Source organism: Ornithorhynchus anatinus, chromosome 20, assembly GCF_004115215.2.
Source record: "Ornithorhynchus anatinus isolate Pmale09 chromosome 20, mOrnAna1.pri.v4, whole genome shotgun sequence".
Lineage (NCBI taxonomy): Eukaryota > Metazoa > Chordata > Mammalia > Monotremata > Ornithorhynchidae > Ornithorhynchus > Ornithorhynchus anatinus.
In genome coordinates, this window is record NC_041747.1 from 12,419,398 (window position 1) to 12,437,799 (window position 18,402).

At 41.3% G+C, this 18,402-nt stretch overlaps 1 protein-coding gene across 2 annotated transcripts in view; it reads right to left on the reverse strand.

Moving 5' to 3' along the window:
- Positions 1-2,877: 2,877 nt before the first annotated feature.
- The window catches only part of CUL4A (cullin 4A), a 34,099-nt gene continuing 18,574 nt past the window's right edge, over positions 2,878-18,402 (reverse strand). For both annotated transcript variants that reach the window (XM_001514976.5, XM_039914888.1), the window contains 11 exons: positions 17,929-18,047; positions 16,316-16,508; positions 16,064-16,168; positions 15,526-15,636; positions 14,457-14,542; positions 13,454-13,561; positions 11,161-11,274; positions 9,203-9,308; positions 8,878-9,050; positions 5,904-6,056; positions 2,878-4,495 (listed from right to left, as the gene is read on the reverse strand). In XM_001514976.5, the coding sequence (XP_001515026.2) occupies positions 4,400-4,495; positions 5,904-6,056; positions 8,878-9,050; positions 9,203-9,308; positions 11,161-11,274; positions 13,454-13,561; positions 14,457-14,542; positions 15,526-15,636; positions 16,064-16,168; positions 16,316-16,508; positions 17,929-18,047 (1,364 nt within the window). In that variant the 3' untranslated portion in view covers positions 2,878-4,399. The remainder of the gene's footprint in view (positions 4,496-5,903; positions 6,057-8,877; positions 9,051-9,202; positions 9,309-11,160; positions 11,275-13,453; positions 13,562-14,456; positions 14,543-15,525; positions 15,637-16,063; positions 16,169-16,315; positions 16,509-17,928; positions 18,048-18,402) is intronic.

Consider the following 18,402-nt stretch of genomic DNA (forward strand, 5'->3'; position numbering starts at 1 on the left):
GTAAGCCCTCAATAAATAGGACTGCTCTATTGTTGAGGGTGCTGACACTGCTGGAGAGGGGAGGAGGATTACCTTCCCTTTGTAATGAAAAGTGAAAGTTTTGTCGTGCTTAATACAAAGAAGAATTCCTTAAAATAGAGCCAATTTATAAAACTGGCCTTTATAAAGTTACTCGAAGTTTTCAAACCATTTAAGAAGTTCCTCTCCTGGGAAGGTACAGTAAGAGAACCAAAACCTTTAACTGGCTCACTGATCTCTTAAAAGACAGCCTTCCTATATGAAACTCAGTAAGTTCAGTGTGCAGCCAATTTTTTTTTGCAGCAAAATGGAAGATCAATTTTGGGGTCCGTATCCGGGAGTAATTTGCATGAAGGTCTTTAAAACCCAATGTGTTGTCGGAACAGAGAGATTTGCTATATGGAGGTTTTATTAGTATCTTCCTACAGTGGTTATAAAGTCATAGTAGCTGAACTAAACAGAAAACTTTGCTATATGGAGGTTTCACTAATATCCTCCTATAATGATTGCATAGTAGTAGAATTCATAGAAAGCTTTGCTATATGGAGTATCTTTCCATAGTGGTTACATAGTAGAAATGGTAATGATAATAACTATGGTATTTGTTAAACGCTTCCTATGTGCCAAGCACGGTTCGAAGCACTGGGGCAGATACAAGGTAATCAATCAGATTGTCCCACCTGAGGCTCACGGTCTTCATCTCCATTTTGCAGATGAGAGAACTGAGGCACGGAGAAGTGAAGCGACTTGCCCAAAGTCACACGGCCGATGAGTGGAGGAGCCGGGATTAGAACCCATGCCCCCTGATTCCTAAGTCTGTGCTCTTTCCACTGAGCCACGCTGCTTCTCTAGTGATCAATCAATCCATGGTGTTTACTGAGCACCCTCTATGTGCTGAGTACTGTACTAAGCACTTGGGAGAGTACAATACAACAGAATTAGCCAACAGGTTCCCTTCCCATAACAAGCTTACGGTCTAGGGAGGGAGACATTAATATAAATAATTGATAGTAGATAATTTAAAGATATATACCTAAGTGCTGTGGCGTTGGAGCAAACATGCAGTGTCTGAAGGTCACAGAATCAAGTGAGTAGGTGACACAGAAGGGACAGCGAGCCAGGAAAGAGAGGGCTTAAAATCGGAGAAGGCCTCTAATAATAGTATTATCATTGCATTTACATGATATGCCATAATATCAAGGATCTATCAGACTCCACAGGTGCACACGGATGAAATTTAAAGGAAAATCCCAGTATTGCCTGGCAGGCACTTGTGAGGTTTTTTCCTCGTTCAGAAGGCAGGAGATGATGTTTCTCATTACAAACTTAGACTCTGTAGTCATGGAAAGTCCTTGCCAGCTAGAGGGGTTATAAAAGGAACTCCGCTTGCTTCGCCCTCTCAGGATGGCACCTGGAGGGTTTCCAGTCCTCTGCCAGTCTCGGCTACGGGAAGGAACGTCAAGCAGAGGCCTGTCCATTCCCTTCCTAGCTTGGGCAATGGCTAGCCACTGGCAGGCAACCTGCTACAAGTCAAAACTCACCCGTGCTGGGCAGCGGTGGACGAGAAGGTCTTCAAAGCGGAGACTTAAGTTTTCTGCGCGGAAGGAGGCGATGGTAAACCACTTCTGCATTTTTACCTAGAAAACTCTATCGATACATACCAGAAGGACTGCAGATGGAGGTGGGGCGTTCTGGGAGAGATGCGTCCATGGCGTTACTATGGGGTGGAGATGACTCGGCAGCATACGACAAAACAACACGCTGTCTTTGGCTGCACTGAGGCAGTGCTTAGCAATATAGACTGAGCAGGGAACAAATGTCTACCAACTGTGCGTATGTGTTTTTTAAAAAATTTTATGTTATTTGTTAAGCGCTATGTGCCAGGCACTGTACTAAGTGCTAGGGTAGATACAAGTTGATCAGGTTGGACACAGTCCCTGTCCCAAATTGGGCTCACATTATATTGTACGCTCCCAAATACTCAGTATAGATCTCTGCACCCATTAAGGGCTCAAAAAATACCATTGATTGATATTTAGTTACAGTAATTTCTACATACTCTAAGTTCCTTGAGGGCAGGGAACGGTCTAGCAACTCCGTTGTATTCACCTAAGGGTTTCATAGGGTTCTTCACACAGTAAGCACTCAATGACTGACTTAACTATGGTATTTATTATATATGTGAGCTCTTGGTGGGCTGAAAACAAGTCTACCAAACTCAGTTATATTGGATAATAATAATAATAATAATAATAGTGGTATTTGTCAAGCACGTATTACGTGTCAGTCACTGTTCTAAGCGCTGGGGAAGTTACAGGATAATCACCCTGTCCCACATGGGGCTCACAATCCAAGTAAGGAGAATGTAGGATTTAATCCCCATTTTACATGCCCATTAAATCCCCATTTAACTGAAGCACTGAGAAGTGAAGTGACTTGCCCAAAGTCACACAACAGAGCTGGGATTAGAACCCAGGTCTCCTGACTCCCAGGCCCAGGCTCTTTCCACTGACTCTCCCAATTGCTTAGTACCGTGCTCTGCATACAGTAAGCGCTCAATAAATACCACTGATTGCTACTTACTTTGGGCCACGAACTGGGCCAAAATGGGGAGACTGTGAGCCCCCTGTGGGACAGGGACTGTGTCCAGCGCTTAGTACAGTGCCTTGCACATAGTAAGCACCTAACAGATACCATATTTATTATTATAAATGCCTCCTCATGACCCCAGCTCTGTCCGAGAACCGACTCGTGAATTTGCTCCTCAGAATTCTGGTCTGGTGACCGCCCGAGATTTTGAACTACTCGAGGTAAAGAGTGTGTTGGTCTGAAGGTTAAGGAACTGGGGAAAAATGAGTGTTTCACGTATCAGAACATAACATTTTATTCCTTTAATTTTTAGGCAATTCAAACTAGATTTATTCAAAATATATGTCTACATTAAATTACAATATAAACAATCTTCAGACACATTTCTTGTTAAGTCTATGCAATGGAAATCTACCTGGTTTCTTCATGGAATCAAGAAAGTAAACAAGACATTCATTGGAAATGATGACACCTAAGGCCCAAAATGGGACTTTAATAAGGAAACCTATTGGATGGCATTTTAGGGGGATTTAAAAAGTAATCATGCAAAAATCAAATTTCATAAATTTAGTAATCCCCCTCCTCCCCCAAATTGCTTAATTATACCCTCATTAAGCTTTGACCAAAATTCCTTTGCTAGCCTTTCATTAAGGACAACCTGCTTTTTAGCCCACTCTATACAATATGCAGAGTATCTTTCTCAGAGTTACCATTGCTAACGTGGCTATGGAATTTTCACTCCTCAGTTCCAGTTGGCCTCCAAAAGTAAACAACAGAAAACGAAATACCTACAAAATCCTTTTAGCCTCTCTAAGCAAAGTGACCTCTGCTATTCCCCTATCAAGACTTCTGTCTTTAACCACTTTATTTTATGGGGAAGGAACCCATTGTATGGTAACTGCTCCTAGGCCTTATCCCAAAGGCAAAACCCAAGCTTTAACTGCAGCACTTACAAAGATAGGGTAATAAAAATCAAAAAGCATCCACTCTAAAGCCAAAGCGGGGCCCTGCTAGACTCAACCTTATAATGGCCACACAAAAAAAAATCCCAAACAATTCCAAACATAAAATTCACAACTGAACAATGCACCTAAATAATCAGATGGTTCCCTAAGTTTATTTAATGAGACTGTCCTGTTGGCACTTGAGAAATTGCACTTAAAACCTGACTTGCAAAAAAAATAAAAATCAGTCTGCAAAATCAGTTTGAAAACATATGAGTTTGTTTAAACTAGAAAGATACTGGTATTTACGGTACATAAATCTGAAACAATGAGTATGAACACAAATGGCTATTTCTACCTATGTGTTCATTAGTTAAGGTTTCCTTTTTCAGAGACAACTAACTTATTTTAATAGTTTAAGAAGGCAGCAGGGGTGGGGAGGGAGGGACCGGAGAGGGTCTTATTTTCACAACGTGCATACGTGATTGCAAACAAAAAAACCAAACCCACCCTGAAAGACCTTACAGAGAAAATGCCATTTTTACGGTAGATTTTCCCTTCCAACTCTGAAATAAACTGAACAGCCGGAGAAACACTCTGAAATCTGAACAAGAAAAAAAAACCTAAACAAAAATATGCCATTTAAACATCACTAAAGCCTTATGAAGGATGACCCAAGAAACATTTCCTTTGCTTCTCATCCACAGCAGTGCAAGCAGCTGATCTGAACCATAGGCAATCAACCCGAAATCTGGCTGAAAATAAGTCTGGAAACGGCGTAGGGATGGTTCAGTGTCCTGAAGATACATTCTAGTGTTTTATAAAAAAAACAGTCTTTGTCATCTTCATTATGCAACATAGTGATACTGATTGGGGTTGTCTTTATCTCGCTCCATATAGTCTCTGTCTATGAGGGATTCGATTCTCTTTTTCAAGTCTCCAGGCTACGAGAAAACATTTTACCAGAGTTAAGTTGATTTCAACGAGAGGCTAAATCTTCAGGAATATGTAATACTCTGCTCCCTCCCTCCTTTCCACCTCCACACCCTTCCTCCTGACTGAGGTTGGGTGGGTCTGACGGAAAACGAATGGTTATTAGTTCTTCGATGAAAGACGGTCTGTCAACCACCGTGCCGTTGTACGTGAACTGTTCCGGGGAATGCTTCGATTTGTGCTGCAACTAGTTTACGGGATCCTTGGAAATAAGGCCTCAACAATGTCCTAGTCCAGTTCCCCACTGCGGTGGTAATAATAGGAATTGTGGTCGTCAAGCGCTTACTATGTGCCAAGCACTAAACTGAGCGGGTAGTAAAGCCCAGGTCCTTTCGACTCCTAGGCCCGGGCAGTCTCTGGCCTGATTATCTTGTATTGACCTCAGTGTTTAGTACAGCGCTTGGCGTTTGGTATGAAAGCTTAAGACTGTTTAGCTTCTTGTGGGCATGAAACTCTTTGGGCCCAAGGTCTGTGGCAAGAATTTCAGGCAGGACCTTTCTGCCCTAAAACGGTGTGAAGTTTGTCCTCTCCCACGCACTTCGTACAGTGCTCGGCCCACAGTAAGCGCTCAATAAATCCCACTGAATGAAAGAAGTTACTAAATCGTTAGCAAGAAGCCAGAACATTCTGGTTCTGCAACTAACTTTGGGCAGACGTCAGAAGCTAGGTTCTGGCCGATGGTCGCTGGGAAAGAGGCAGTGGTCCTCTTAATTCTGTCCAGACACAGTGTCAAAGGTCACTCCGTCACAAAGGACCTGTTATCCCTGAGCTCAGAGTGAGACATTCGCCCCTAGATTCATTGTCTGAATGTGCAGGGAGGATGGAAAGATGCAGACTGGAAGCTCCATGTGGGCAGGGAATGTGACTGTTTATTGTTATACTGTACTCGCTCAAGCGCTTAGTCCAGTGCTTGGCACACAGTAAGCGCTCCATAAATGTGATTGAATGAACGAACGTGGATGGGAGACGGAGACATATAGGCAAGACACACACACATTTTTGTGCTGGTGTGAAGTCTACAGTTCTGCACCAAACTCTCCCCAGTTCCTTTCCGCTATACAGCCTGAGCTCCTTTCTCCTTACCTCACAAGAGAACAAACTGCTTCCCCGGCCATGTTTTTTTTTTTTAAATGGTATTAGTTAAGAGCTTATTATGTGCCAGGCACTGTACTAAGCGCTGGGGGAGATACAAGTGAATCGGGTTGGACATAGTCTGGGGCTAAAAGAAATGAGTCTCCTTGCTTGCACCCACTCACTCTGCTTCACAGGCAAATGGATCTGGGAATCGACATTTCTGGGACCCTCTTTTGGAGAATAAGAAAAAAAGCCTAAAAACCCCCAAAACAAAACAGCATTTACCTTTACCGGAAATTTCAACTGATTATATAATTCAGAAACGAGAAGATTATGACCGAGCGTTTTCCTCATCTTCATTATTCGAACAATAGCAGCATCAATTTGGTACTGTCTATCCTGAAACACTCTTTCTGTGGTGCTAACTTGCTCCTCAACCTGAAAAATAAGGAGAAAAAGGGGTTAAATAAAAATGCTTTCAGTGTCCTTGATTTTTGTTAAAGTAGGAAATTGTAAAATATATGATAGGCAAAACCCCCACAATTAGTTATATGTAAAAATTCAGTAAACAAACGTAATATTTAAATGATCCATGTATGAGCATCTTCAAGTGGATACTACTGTAATATCCTATTCAGACATTTTCTATGGAATTAGCTACTAAAAGAATTTTGGGGACTCAGAGCCCAACGAATAGGCATTTCTGATTAAGGGATTTCTTCTAGGTCCAAGGAAAACGCGGAAGAGGCAGACCAGCAGCTAGATGGACAGAAACCCTAACAACGATAAAGAGTCGTTAGCAAGGTTACGGATTATGGCAGAAGGTAGGACATTCTGTATATATTCTCTATATGTTCTCTCTCTCTCTCTCTATATATATACACACCACACAAGACCACCATTCTGTATATGTTCTGTATATGTTTACGTTCTATGTGTGTATATATATATATATATATGTATATATACCACAAAAGACTCTACAGCTAAAGTAAAATACACTACAGTTTCTACTAGCCTCTTGTTCCTTTCTATTTTACCAACCGGAATCAAATCAATCCATTGTATTTATCGAGCGCTTACTGTGCTCGATAAATAGGGGCTCTTTCCACATGGCCACGCTATCTACCCTACCGTTCTCCACTTCCAACTGTTTCAAGGCTGGTGGATTTCCAGGAACTGAGGGAAGCCAGCCCAGCCAATGTTCGGCTAAAAGGTTCCTGGAGAGATTTTGTTCTGAGTTCTGTGGTCCTGAGCACAGTTCCCTACCGGAAAGCCCCTGAGGCCACCATGACTCTTCTTTAATCAGAATTCCTGACTTCCCAGCATCCTCAATGGGGCAGATAACAAGGCTTTTAATGCATTTGATCCGCCAGCCTTGCTGGTGGCCTGGGGGAAAGGAGGCTACTCTGCTTTCTGAGCTTGCTTTCAGAGCTTTCAGAGCTTGCTACTCTGCTACTCTGCTGAAACCTCAGTTCCAGCCCCTGTTCTGCCTGCTGGCTGCTAGGCCATCAAGGGGCAAAGTTTACAAGCGGGACTCCCTAGGGTCTGAGAGGTGGGTGGGCCCGGCAGAAATCCGGGAAAGTAGCCAGCTCACACGGGCAGCAAAGACCACTGTGGCTATCAAGACAACCATCCGTCCTGCACACAAAAATCTTCGATGTGCCTTTTTTTTTTTTGGTATTAAGTGCTTACTATGTGCCGTAAACTGTACTACTTCCTGGGGTAGCTACAAGGAAATCAGGTTGGATGCAGCTCATGTCCCACAGGGTGCTCACAGTTTTCATCCCCACTTCACACCTGAGGGAACTGAGATTCAGAAAAGCGAAGTGACTCGCTTCAGGTCACACAACAGATAAGTAGCGGAGCCTCAGGTCACACAACAGATAAGTAGCGGAGCCGGGATTAAAACCAGGTCCTTCTGGCTCTCAGGCCTGGGCTCTATCCACTAGGCCACGCAGCTTCTCACTTGGTAATCAATGGTCGGTGCTCTGTGTCCCGGGGAGAACATGACCATCAGGATGCTAGAGGAGTTGAGCCAACCCCGATCACTGCAATCAAACTCCGCCACACAGGTTCTCGATCCACAAGTCTAGGGACGAGTGTAGGGATGGAGCCTTGGCTCTATCATTTTATGCCCCCAAACTGGAAAGGTGTGCAAAAGTCTTTCAGGAGGTAACATGGTGTGGTGATGCGATCCCAGGGAAAAGAGTTAAAGGGAAGTTATTACTGATTTGAAATTCCATATTTAGGTTTCACAAAGTGAAAATCGGTAAGGAAAAAAAACCGAGTAAAAATGTTTTCATGAAATCCAGCCCATAAGGTGGTTTCACTCCATGTTTCCACAGAACGTTCTTAGGGGACCGGGGGATGTTATTCTCACATCCTGCATTTATCTGAATAGAACAAAATGCAGTGGTGGAAGAAAACAGTTGAACAGATGCTTGTCACGCTGATTGATTAGTGGTGAGCAGAACATGAGAAGCAGCAGGGCCTAGTGGAAAGAGTACAGTCCTGGGTGTCACAGGACCTGAATTCTAATCCTGTCTCCGCCATTCATCTGCTTTGTGACCTCAGCCAAGTCACTACAATTCTCTGTGCCTCAGTTACCTCATCTGTAAACTGGAGACTAAATCCTTCTCCCTCCAATTTAGACTGTGAGCCCCATGGGAGATAAGAACAGTATCCAACCTGATTATCTTGTTTCTACCCCAGCATAAGAGAAATTAGAAAACTCACCTTACTCTACACACAGTAAACGCTTACCAAGTACCATTAAAAAAAAGTAATGTGAGTTGGATTTAATGCGGGAAAAATCATTAGAGGAGAACAGACTGTTACCTCAGAGGTATTCTGTCTTGTGGTTAGAAACGTAGATTAAAAAAAAAAAATTTTACTGGTATTTGTTAAGCGCTTACTATGTGTAAACGCTGTTCTAAGCTCTGGGGTAGATACAAGTGAATCAGATTCGACACAGTCCCTGTCCTGTGTGGGGCTCACAGTCTAAGATGCTGTTTTTGGAGGACATGAAAAAATATTTAAAATGAATTCGATTTTAAATTCCATGCATCATAAACAGGGGGAAAAAGGAAATGACAGAGTATTGGCCGCAACAACGTAATTTGCAAAGTTTGATTCTGACCCTCAAACAGCCCATCTTCATTTACTGAAAACCAACCCAACTAATTTTCAAAACCCAACTCGTTTCTTTGAAAAATACACGATACAGTCATGAAAACGGACACTCTTAGATACATACAGTTTCTTTCATCTGGATTTGATTGATCTTAATTCTAAACAATTTATGTTTGAACTCTCCATTGAAGATGAATTTGTCTCCATCATCTATATCCTTGCTTTTTGGGTTTTTATTCAGGACCCGTGCTTTACCACAAGCCAAAGATTGTAAAGTTCTTCGCAGTTCGTTATCCTCTGTAAACAGAGAGAGATGCGCGTCAGTATGACTTTACAGCGAGTTTACCTTTAATTATTTTTGACACTGGACGTTTTGGTGCTTGAACCGAAGAAAAGCACCATAGAAGTCACATTTGAAAACTCTGAATGCACAAAATCATCCTTCATACCTACACCGGTAGCCATTTTTATTTCTTCCAAACTGAATTCGTCTCCTTCGTTAAACATGAGGAGCACTAAGGTCTGGAAAAGTGATACTTGAAATTCCTTCTTTCCCTAAAAAATTCAAGTCAGTATTAATATGGAGTTTGCGAAGAAGTGGAGTTTTAGAAATTCAGGTTCGATATGTTCAAAGTATTAAAAATCCAAGCTAATGAAAACCTGTCGATTCAGAGAAATTAAGTTAGATGAAAAGTCCGCTTATGATCATATGCTTTATAATTCGATATTCAGAAATGGCAAAATTCTGCAGATTTGTTGAAACACATTTTTTGAACAAAGGTGATAGCGATGGTATGTTTTCGCAGCTGTGTCTTCAGGATTTATTTTGAAAACTTCAGTCAATCGATGGCATTTACTGAGCATTTACTGTGTGCAGAGCACTGCACCATGCGCTTAGGTATGGCACAGCAAAACTGGGAGACCTGTTCCTTGCCCACAAGGGGCTTGCAGTCCAGAGCTGGGGAGACACACATGAAAATAAATTACAGATAGCTACATAAGCGCTGTGAAGGCGAGGGTGCGGCGAATATCACGTGCTTAAAGGCTACAGTTCCGAGTGCGTCGGAGAAGCAGGACAGGGAGAGAGTAGGAGAAATGAGGGCTTAGTCGGGGAAGACCTCTTGGAGGAGATGTGATTTTAATAAGGTTTTAATAAGGATATATATATATATAAGGGGAGCATGGTGGTCTGTTAGATATGAAAAAGGAGGGAATTCCAAGCCTCAGGGAGAAAATAAAAGAGAAAGCTTCCCTTATATATCCGTATTTCTGTAAACACAGAGGGCCACATCATCAATGCCTATATCCAATGGGTTTCTTTTAAAAATCAACAGACGTTTCATGAAGTAGTTTTTTAAAAATGGTATTTGTTAAGGGATTTCTATGTGTCAAGCACTGTTATAAGCAATAGGGTAGATATAATTAATCAGGTTGACACAGGCTCTGTCTCATAGGGGGTTCTCTGTCTAATGAGAGAGAACAGGTTTTGAATCCCCATTTTACAGTTTAGGAAACTGGGGCACAGAGAAGTGAAGTGACTTGTGCAAGGTCACACAGCAAGTAATTGGCAGAGCCGGGATTAGAATTCAGGTCCTCTGACTCCCAGGCCCAGGCCCTTTCCTCTAGGCCATACTGATTCCTCAGGAAGGAAGACGAGATGGTTGAAGGAACGAGTTCCAGAATAGCTTATGGATATACACAGATATTAATGCAAGAGTTCTTATAAAAAAGAACGAGAATATTATTAAAGATTACTGAACAATGTACAAACACTTAGAATAGAATTTTTTTTCTGTCACATAGAAATAATTGCCCTTAATGAAACAATTTCATTTGAAATATACATTCATCTGATTCCAAAGAAATAAAAGAAAAAAAAATCCTGTTTTTAGATTTTCTATTAAAAAATAACCCATTGAGATATAATAGGTGATCACTGAATACATTTCAATGATTACATTTTTAAAAAATAGAATAAGCATTTACATTTTAAGGCATGCACCATATTATGTTAGTCATTCTCTAAGAGCTGTTTTAGAGTTGCTAAATTGAAAATTTATTTGGAGTTGTGAACTGTTTTTTGAAGGATATATATATATATACGCACACACACGTATCTATATAGTTTTTTTCTTTTCTTATAAGCTTTTCACAAAAGAGAACTTCCTGATACCTAGAGTGGTCACTGCAGAACAACAAGCTTCAACAAAACCCTCTGCCAAGATCAATGTCAAATCACACCCTTTTTCAAGTTTGAATGCTATTTCTATACCTTATTTTCCTTAAAATATTTTATTTCACCTTATGATTGATGCTTTTAAAATGACAGAAATGAGGCAGATTCAAAAAATAAAACACACACACCAAAAAAACCCCATGATACGAAGAAGAAAATAATCACGCATACTTCCTTGAACTCTGCTTTCAGGACAGCATGCCCCAGAGTGGTCTGCCATTGCAGTTTTCGGCCGCTGTGCTTTCCAAGATAAAAAGTTTTAAATACTTCCTGAAGCTTAACCATCTGTAAACGAAGAAACGGCCCAAGTTAATTTACACTGAATATGATTTCCAGGAAGACCTACATTATGTCATGCATTTTCCTAAAACCTCGGTTTAGGCTTGTTGAGAAGCCAGTAGGGTCTACTGGAAAAAGAATGGGCCTGGGTGTCAGAGGACCTGGGTTGTCAACCCATTTCTTCCACTTACCTGGCTGGTGTCCGTGAGCAAGGCACTTGACTTCTCTCTGCCTCGGTTTCCTCAACTGTAAAATGGGGATTCAATCTCCATGTAAGACAAGGGACTGTGTCCGATCTGATTATCCTGAACCCATCCCAATGCTTAGCAGTGCTTAGCACAGTCCCACAGTTAGTTATTGTAAAGGATCAATCCTGACTTACTGAAGAGGACCCTCTGGGGAAGCCACTTCTGTTTGGAGCTGAAAATGAAGCATTTTCTTATTTCTATCCCTGGCCCTAATCCTTGACCCTTTGGTCACCTGTGAGGCTGTGGACCATTCTCTTCTCCTTGAAATGCTATCAGACCTTGGTTTCAGTGACCCGACACTCACCTGGTTCTCCCCCTACCTCACTGACTGCTCTAAATTGCATTTTCTGGCTCCTTGTCCTCCTGTCACTCCTTAACTGCGGGTGTTTTGCAAGGCTCTATTTGGGACCGCTTATTCACTCTGCTCTGTCTCATTCGTTTGGATGAAGGAAGTTCTCAAAATCTAGTCAAATGACTTTCAAGGTAAGCACTCGAAAAATGTGACTATGTTCAGCCGGCATCCCAAATTCAACATGCCTCAAGTTGAACTCATCTTTCAAACAATGGTATTTACTGAGTTCTTACTATGTACAGAGCACTGTGCTAAGTGCATGAGAGATAGGCTAAAACCGAGTTGGTACACACGTTCCCTGCCCACAAGGAGCTTACAATCTACAGTTGTCCAGACTTTCCCACCTCCGTGGATCACAGCACCATCTGCCCTGTCATCTTCGACTCCTCACTGTCTTTCAGCTCTCAAATTCCGGCACTCGCTAAAATCCTTCCTAAATATTTCCCGGATCAAACATTTCCCCCTCTAGATTGTGGGCTCATTTGTGTCTGCCAACTCCGTCGTCCTGTACTCTCCCTAGCGCTTAGGACGGTGCTCTGCCCACAGCAGGTGCTCAGTAAATACCATTATTTGATTGATACTATGATTATTAATAATATTTATCAAGGGCATATAATGTGTATTGGAGTGACTGCAAGAACTGTATATATTTTCATTACCCTATTTATTTTGTTAATGAAATGTACATCGCCTTGATTCTATTTAGTTGCCATTGTTTTTATGAGATGTTCTTCCCCTTGACTCTATTTATTGCCATTGTTCTTGTCTGTCTGTCTCCCCCGATTAGACTGTAAGCTCGTCAAACGGCAGGGACTGTCTCTATCTGTTGCCGACTTGTTCATTCCAAGCGCTTAGTACAGTGGTCTGCACATAGTAAGCGTTCAATAAATACTACTGAATGAATGAATGAAATCACAGGTGAAAGATAAAGATCTGCTTCATGTTTTAAAAAACACTCAATAAATAGCACAGGCTTGATTGATGTTCAAAGATGATATAGCTGCTGGCAATCCCATATTTGAAAATAATAATTGCATGACTTACAAGTGGAGTTGGCTCCCTCAGAGGTTTTACTATTTTTTAAAAAAGAGCTCACCATCAATGAAGGTGACAAGTTACTCTTCACTTTGTTTTCTGGCTTTCCCTTCTTTTGCCACTTATCTTTTTGTCCCACTTTTCTGCTCTCACCGAATTTTTTCACCTTAGCCCTCCCTCTCTCCGAAGCGTACCCATACTGACACAGCAATCAGTTAAATGGTATTTATTGAGTGCTTCTGTGTGCAGGAGACTGTACTAAGCACTTGTACTAAACACTTTTTTCAGTACAGTAGAGTTGGTAGACACATTCCATTCATGCAGTTGTATTTATTGAGCCTTGCTGTGTGCAAAACACCGCCCTAAGCACTTAGGAGAGTACGATGTAACAACAGAAGCATTCCTGCCCACAATGAGCTCACGTTCTAGAGGATCCCCAAACTGCCTGTCTAGGTGCTCTGCAAACAGTAAGTGCTCAAAAAACACGATTGAACGAATGAATAATGGGGTTACGATGAATACCTCATAATACTTTTTCATAGATACTTACTTCTGATGGTAAATGAACTTCCACTGGTGTATACGATGGCCAGTACCCCATAGTGAGTATATTTACTGTCAGATCTATACTGCCTGGATCGCTTTGATTCTGGACATACTAAACAAAAAGAAGACATCACTAATACAATAGGTTAATTCACCATTTTAGATACAGAATAACCTCGAAACGTCACAATTCATAATGTAATCCCTTTAATGATGGGCATCTACACGTCTTGATTTTTCCAGATGCTATGTTTTCACCCCACATTTTAGCTAGGAGGCTGTGTGGGAATTGGAGAACACTTGAGGTCGTTGTGTGCAGGGAACGTGTCTTTTTGTAGTTGTAACTGTTTTGTATTGTACTCTCTCAAGCGCTCAGTACAGTGCTTTGGCACACAGTAAGCTCTCAATAAATACGAATAAATGAATGAAATTGGAAAAAATGAGATAAAGAGTTGGAAGATACAGTTTGTGCCTGATGTTGGATATGATGAGTATTACAAGGTGATTCTTCAATGCAGAACACATTTTCAACCAATCAGTGGTATTTATTGAGTGCTTACTGTGTACTGAGCACTCTACTAAGCGCCTGGGAGAACCGTGCCTGATATATAGTTAAGTGCTTAACAAATACCATTATTAATTAATTAATTCAATACCACAGAGTTGGTAGACATGTTTGCTGCCCATAACGAGCTTAAAGTCCAGATGGGAATACTATATAGTACTTGATGTACACTTGGGTTTTTACAACTTCAGAATATTTAAAACAGTGAAATAACAAGTGTTAGGGCTGTAATGGTTCTGCTTGTAGTGGATGTAATAACAGAGGAATTAATTTCAAAAAAATCAGATATGGTTCTATCTTCAAACCATTCCACCTATTCCCAGTGAATCAATGGTTATTATAACACAATTTCCCCCAAATCCTAGGTTCGTCAAGAACACAATTACTATGTGAAGGTAGAAATGACTAGAGTTAACCTTTATATGCAGTCAACATAATTTACCTGCTTAAATTGCACCATGATGTCTTTAGAAAGTTCCATATCTTTGAACATTCCTTCCAATTTGCTGGTGAAAGCAGCCCCGCATTCTGCCCCAAAAGAAATGGGATACAAGAAACCAAATAATCAAATCGATGGTATTTATCGAGAATTTACTTTTTATGGTCTTTGTTAAGCGTTTATTACGTGCCAGGCACTGTACTGAGCACTGGGGTACATGTGACGCAGGTTGGACGCAGTCCATGTCCCACATGGGGCTCAGTAACAGGCGTTTAATCCCCATTTTGTAGATGAGGTAAGGGAGGCACAGAGAAGTTAAGTGACTTGCCCAAGGTCACACAACAGACAAGTAGAGGATTAGAACCCAGGTCTTCCTGAGGCCCACAACCATTCTCTTTCCACTAAACCACACTGCTTCTCTCATTTGCTGGGTGTAAACCATTGTACTAAGCTCTTGAGAAAGTACAGTAGAGTTGGTTAGTCATGATATCTGACCCACAAGGAGGATACAGGCATTAAAATAAAATATAGGTTGGGGGAAATAGTAGAGAATAAGGATATGTAAATGATAAAGAATAACAACAGTAATAATATTTGTTAAGTACTTACTATACTGTAATAAGCACTGGGGGAGATACAGGATAATCAGGTCCCACATGGGGCTCACAGAGTAAGCAGGAGGGTGAACAGATACAGAATCTCCATTTTGCAGGTGTGGGAACCGAGAGGCACAGAGGTCACGCAGCAGGTAAATGGCGGGGCCGGGATTCGAACCCAGATCCTCTGACTCCCAGGCCTGTGCTCTTTCCACCTGGCCCCGCTGCTTCCCATGTCCCTAGGTGCTGCGGGGCCTGGGCGAGTATCGAAGTCTCAAATATCAAATGGGGGGGGGGGGGGTGTGTGTGCGTGTGTGTGTGTGTGTGTGTGTGTGTGTGTCCCGCAGTCGAGTCCGCAGGTGATTTGCAGAGGAAATGAGGGCTTAGTCAAATTAGGCCTCTTGGAGGAGATCTGATTTTAGGAGGGTCGAGGTGGGAAAGAATAGCAAACGTGGGAAAGAATAGCAAACGCTCACCGTGTTTAAGTTTGGATAACATGGATTTTTCGGCGTCAACTGAAGCACTCTTTCCCACCAGTAGCCTTTTCGCCAGGTCTTTTTTATAAAATGCTTCAAAGACATCTTTACCTAGTTGCAGAGTAAAAATGGTACCATGACAACATCAGTCATAATTAAAAATGATAAATTCAAGGGTCCTCATGCTGAAGAATCCTGAAGAGTTTTCTCTAGGGAAAGCTTAACTTTCAAAAACTCCGTAATAGTGCACTGTCAGTGTTCTGACAGAAAGGAATCCTTCAAAGTCTACTTCGGCCCTTGAGGAAAAGAAAAAACAATTCTAATTGCCAGAAAGCACCGTCTCTAAAATAACACCAAAGCTGTTCATCTTTGTCTTTAAAAGGAATGTGTTTTCTATTTTTCCCAGCTGCAAAGACTTACTTTAATGAAACCACTGAAATGTTTAAAAACTATCTGGAAACTTTTTAATCAAATAACATTCCCTTGAACCTTTCCCGAGACAATCTGAATCATATCATTTGGGAAAGTTATTTCTTACCATGAATAAATCTGAATATTATCATTATTTTGTCAAGAATTCTCTCCAGTTCTTCATCGGTTGCTTCTTTATTGCCGGCTCTCAATTTGGAATCAACATGCTTTGCTAGAAGAAATTTAAAGGGTTTATAAATCACTTCACCCGTAGACTCATTTGTATGGTTCAGTTGAAAAAAAAAGGAAGTCTTTGAAATATCATCAAACCCTCCCAAAATATTTGAAAATATAACGTTATAGGAAAATAGTGTTCTACCTATCAGCTCTGCAGGCTTATTTGGTCTCTTGTTGATAAACGTTTCAAAGGATTCCTTCATCAGGTTGATAAATTTTTCATTTTTCTGAAAGCACACGTCTATGATGTGGTCTACTTTATCCTTAAAATCTAGCAGCTCCTGCACCATATCTTTGTCCTTTTCAGGATTCACTACTATTGTCGTTCCAAAAGTCTATAAAAATTAATGAACACCAAATCAGCCGCAAATATAAATCGCGCCTGTGACCCTTTTTTGACTCTTTTCCTACCCACTCAAACACGTACACGTTAGGCTAGTCAAATTTGAAGGTTAGAAATTAAATGCCTTGCAGCCATTAGTTACAATTTTGAAGATTTCCAAGTTCAGTGACTAAATTGTTTAAAGCAACAAAATTTAACCACCACTTTGATAGAATGAACAAGAAAAAATGAAACTGAATAAGTCAAAGCCCTTCCTCCTCCCATCTCCCTCTGTCTGTTCTACTGTATTCCAAGTGCTCAGTACAGTGCTCTGCACACAGTAAGCGCTGAATATGATTCACCGCCTGACAACGCACGCACACACTCATGTACAGATAAGTAGAAGAAAAGTTGGGTCTATCCCGTTGTGGGTAGGGAATGTCACTGTTTACTGTAATGTACTTTCCCCAATGCTTAGTACAGTGCTCTGCACACGGTAAGCGCTTAATATGAAAGAATGAATGCACGAATTTTCCAATGCTGGGAAACCTGGCATTTTTTGAAACATGCATTTCCAACTATTCCGCACCGCTCATCATAAATGGACTAACACTTATTCAGCCGTAGTTGCTTGTGGGTGTGTCTGTGTGTACAATTACACACCTGAAGTGGGTGCCCCAAAATTGCACGTTGGCAGAGACTGGCTCATCGCTGTCTTCTTGCTTCCATGGACTGCTGCTTCCTAGTCTCTAATGGCAGGATGCTCCTTTACCACTTATTTCCTTCCTGGAACCCCCTTCTTAATACTCTCAAAAGATTCACTATGATGAGAGTGGATTCTCACCACGTTTTTTCTACTCCCCCACAGGGCAAAAATCTATTTCTGTAAGTAAGAGGTAAGAGATTGACCAGAGAAACAAACTCCTTTCGTTTTAATGGTATTTGTTAAGCGCTTACTCTGTGCCAGAACCTGTACTAAGTGCTAGGATAAACACAAGTTAATTATAATAATGATAGTATTTGTTAAGCACTTACTGTGTGTCAGGCCCTGTAGTAAGTGCTGGGATGAATACAAGATAATAATAATAATGAGGGTATTGGTTAAGTGCTTACTGCGTGCCAGGAACTGAACTAAGCGCTGAGGTGGATATAAGCTAATCGGATTGGACACGGTCCCTGTTCCACGTGGGGCTCACGGTCTCGATCCCCATTTTACAGATGAGGTCACTGAGGCCTAGAGAAATGAAGTGACTCGCTTAAGGTCACACAGCAGACAAGTGGCGGAGCCAGAATCAGAACCCAGATCCTCTGACTCCCAGGCCTGTGCTCTTTCCACAAATCACAAAAACCCAAGTGGCTTTGAAATCTGGGGACTCACTCTGCTTATAGATGGGACAAAATCGAACCCAGTGAGGAGAACAAATCCAAAATACCTTGATGTATTCGCTCCAGTGCTGCAGGAGGATCTGTTGCCCGCCTTTCATCCGACTGAACAATTGGTACATTTGCGTGATATCGGACACTCTGTTTTCATCGAGCAAATGGTCAAGTCCTAAAATCACATTTACAGACATGGTTACTATAAAGGCGATGAACCAGTAACAATAAAAAGCAAAAACAAGTATGTATGTGCTGAATCAACCTACATATACACATTTAAAAATGAAGCCAGAACCAAATATTGAAAAATCAGGATAGCACTTCAGATTGTTGCCCTGAAAATAGAATGTTTAGTGAAACAGTCCTACACAGAGTACATTTTCCCAGAGAAAATGATGCAAAGAACATCAGTACATTCCCAAGATTTAAAAAAAGGCTGATAGTGTAAATGCATTTTTTCTGTCGAAAGTCACAATATGTTGGTATTTGTTAAGCGCTTACTATGTGCAGTGCACTGTTCTAAGCGC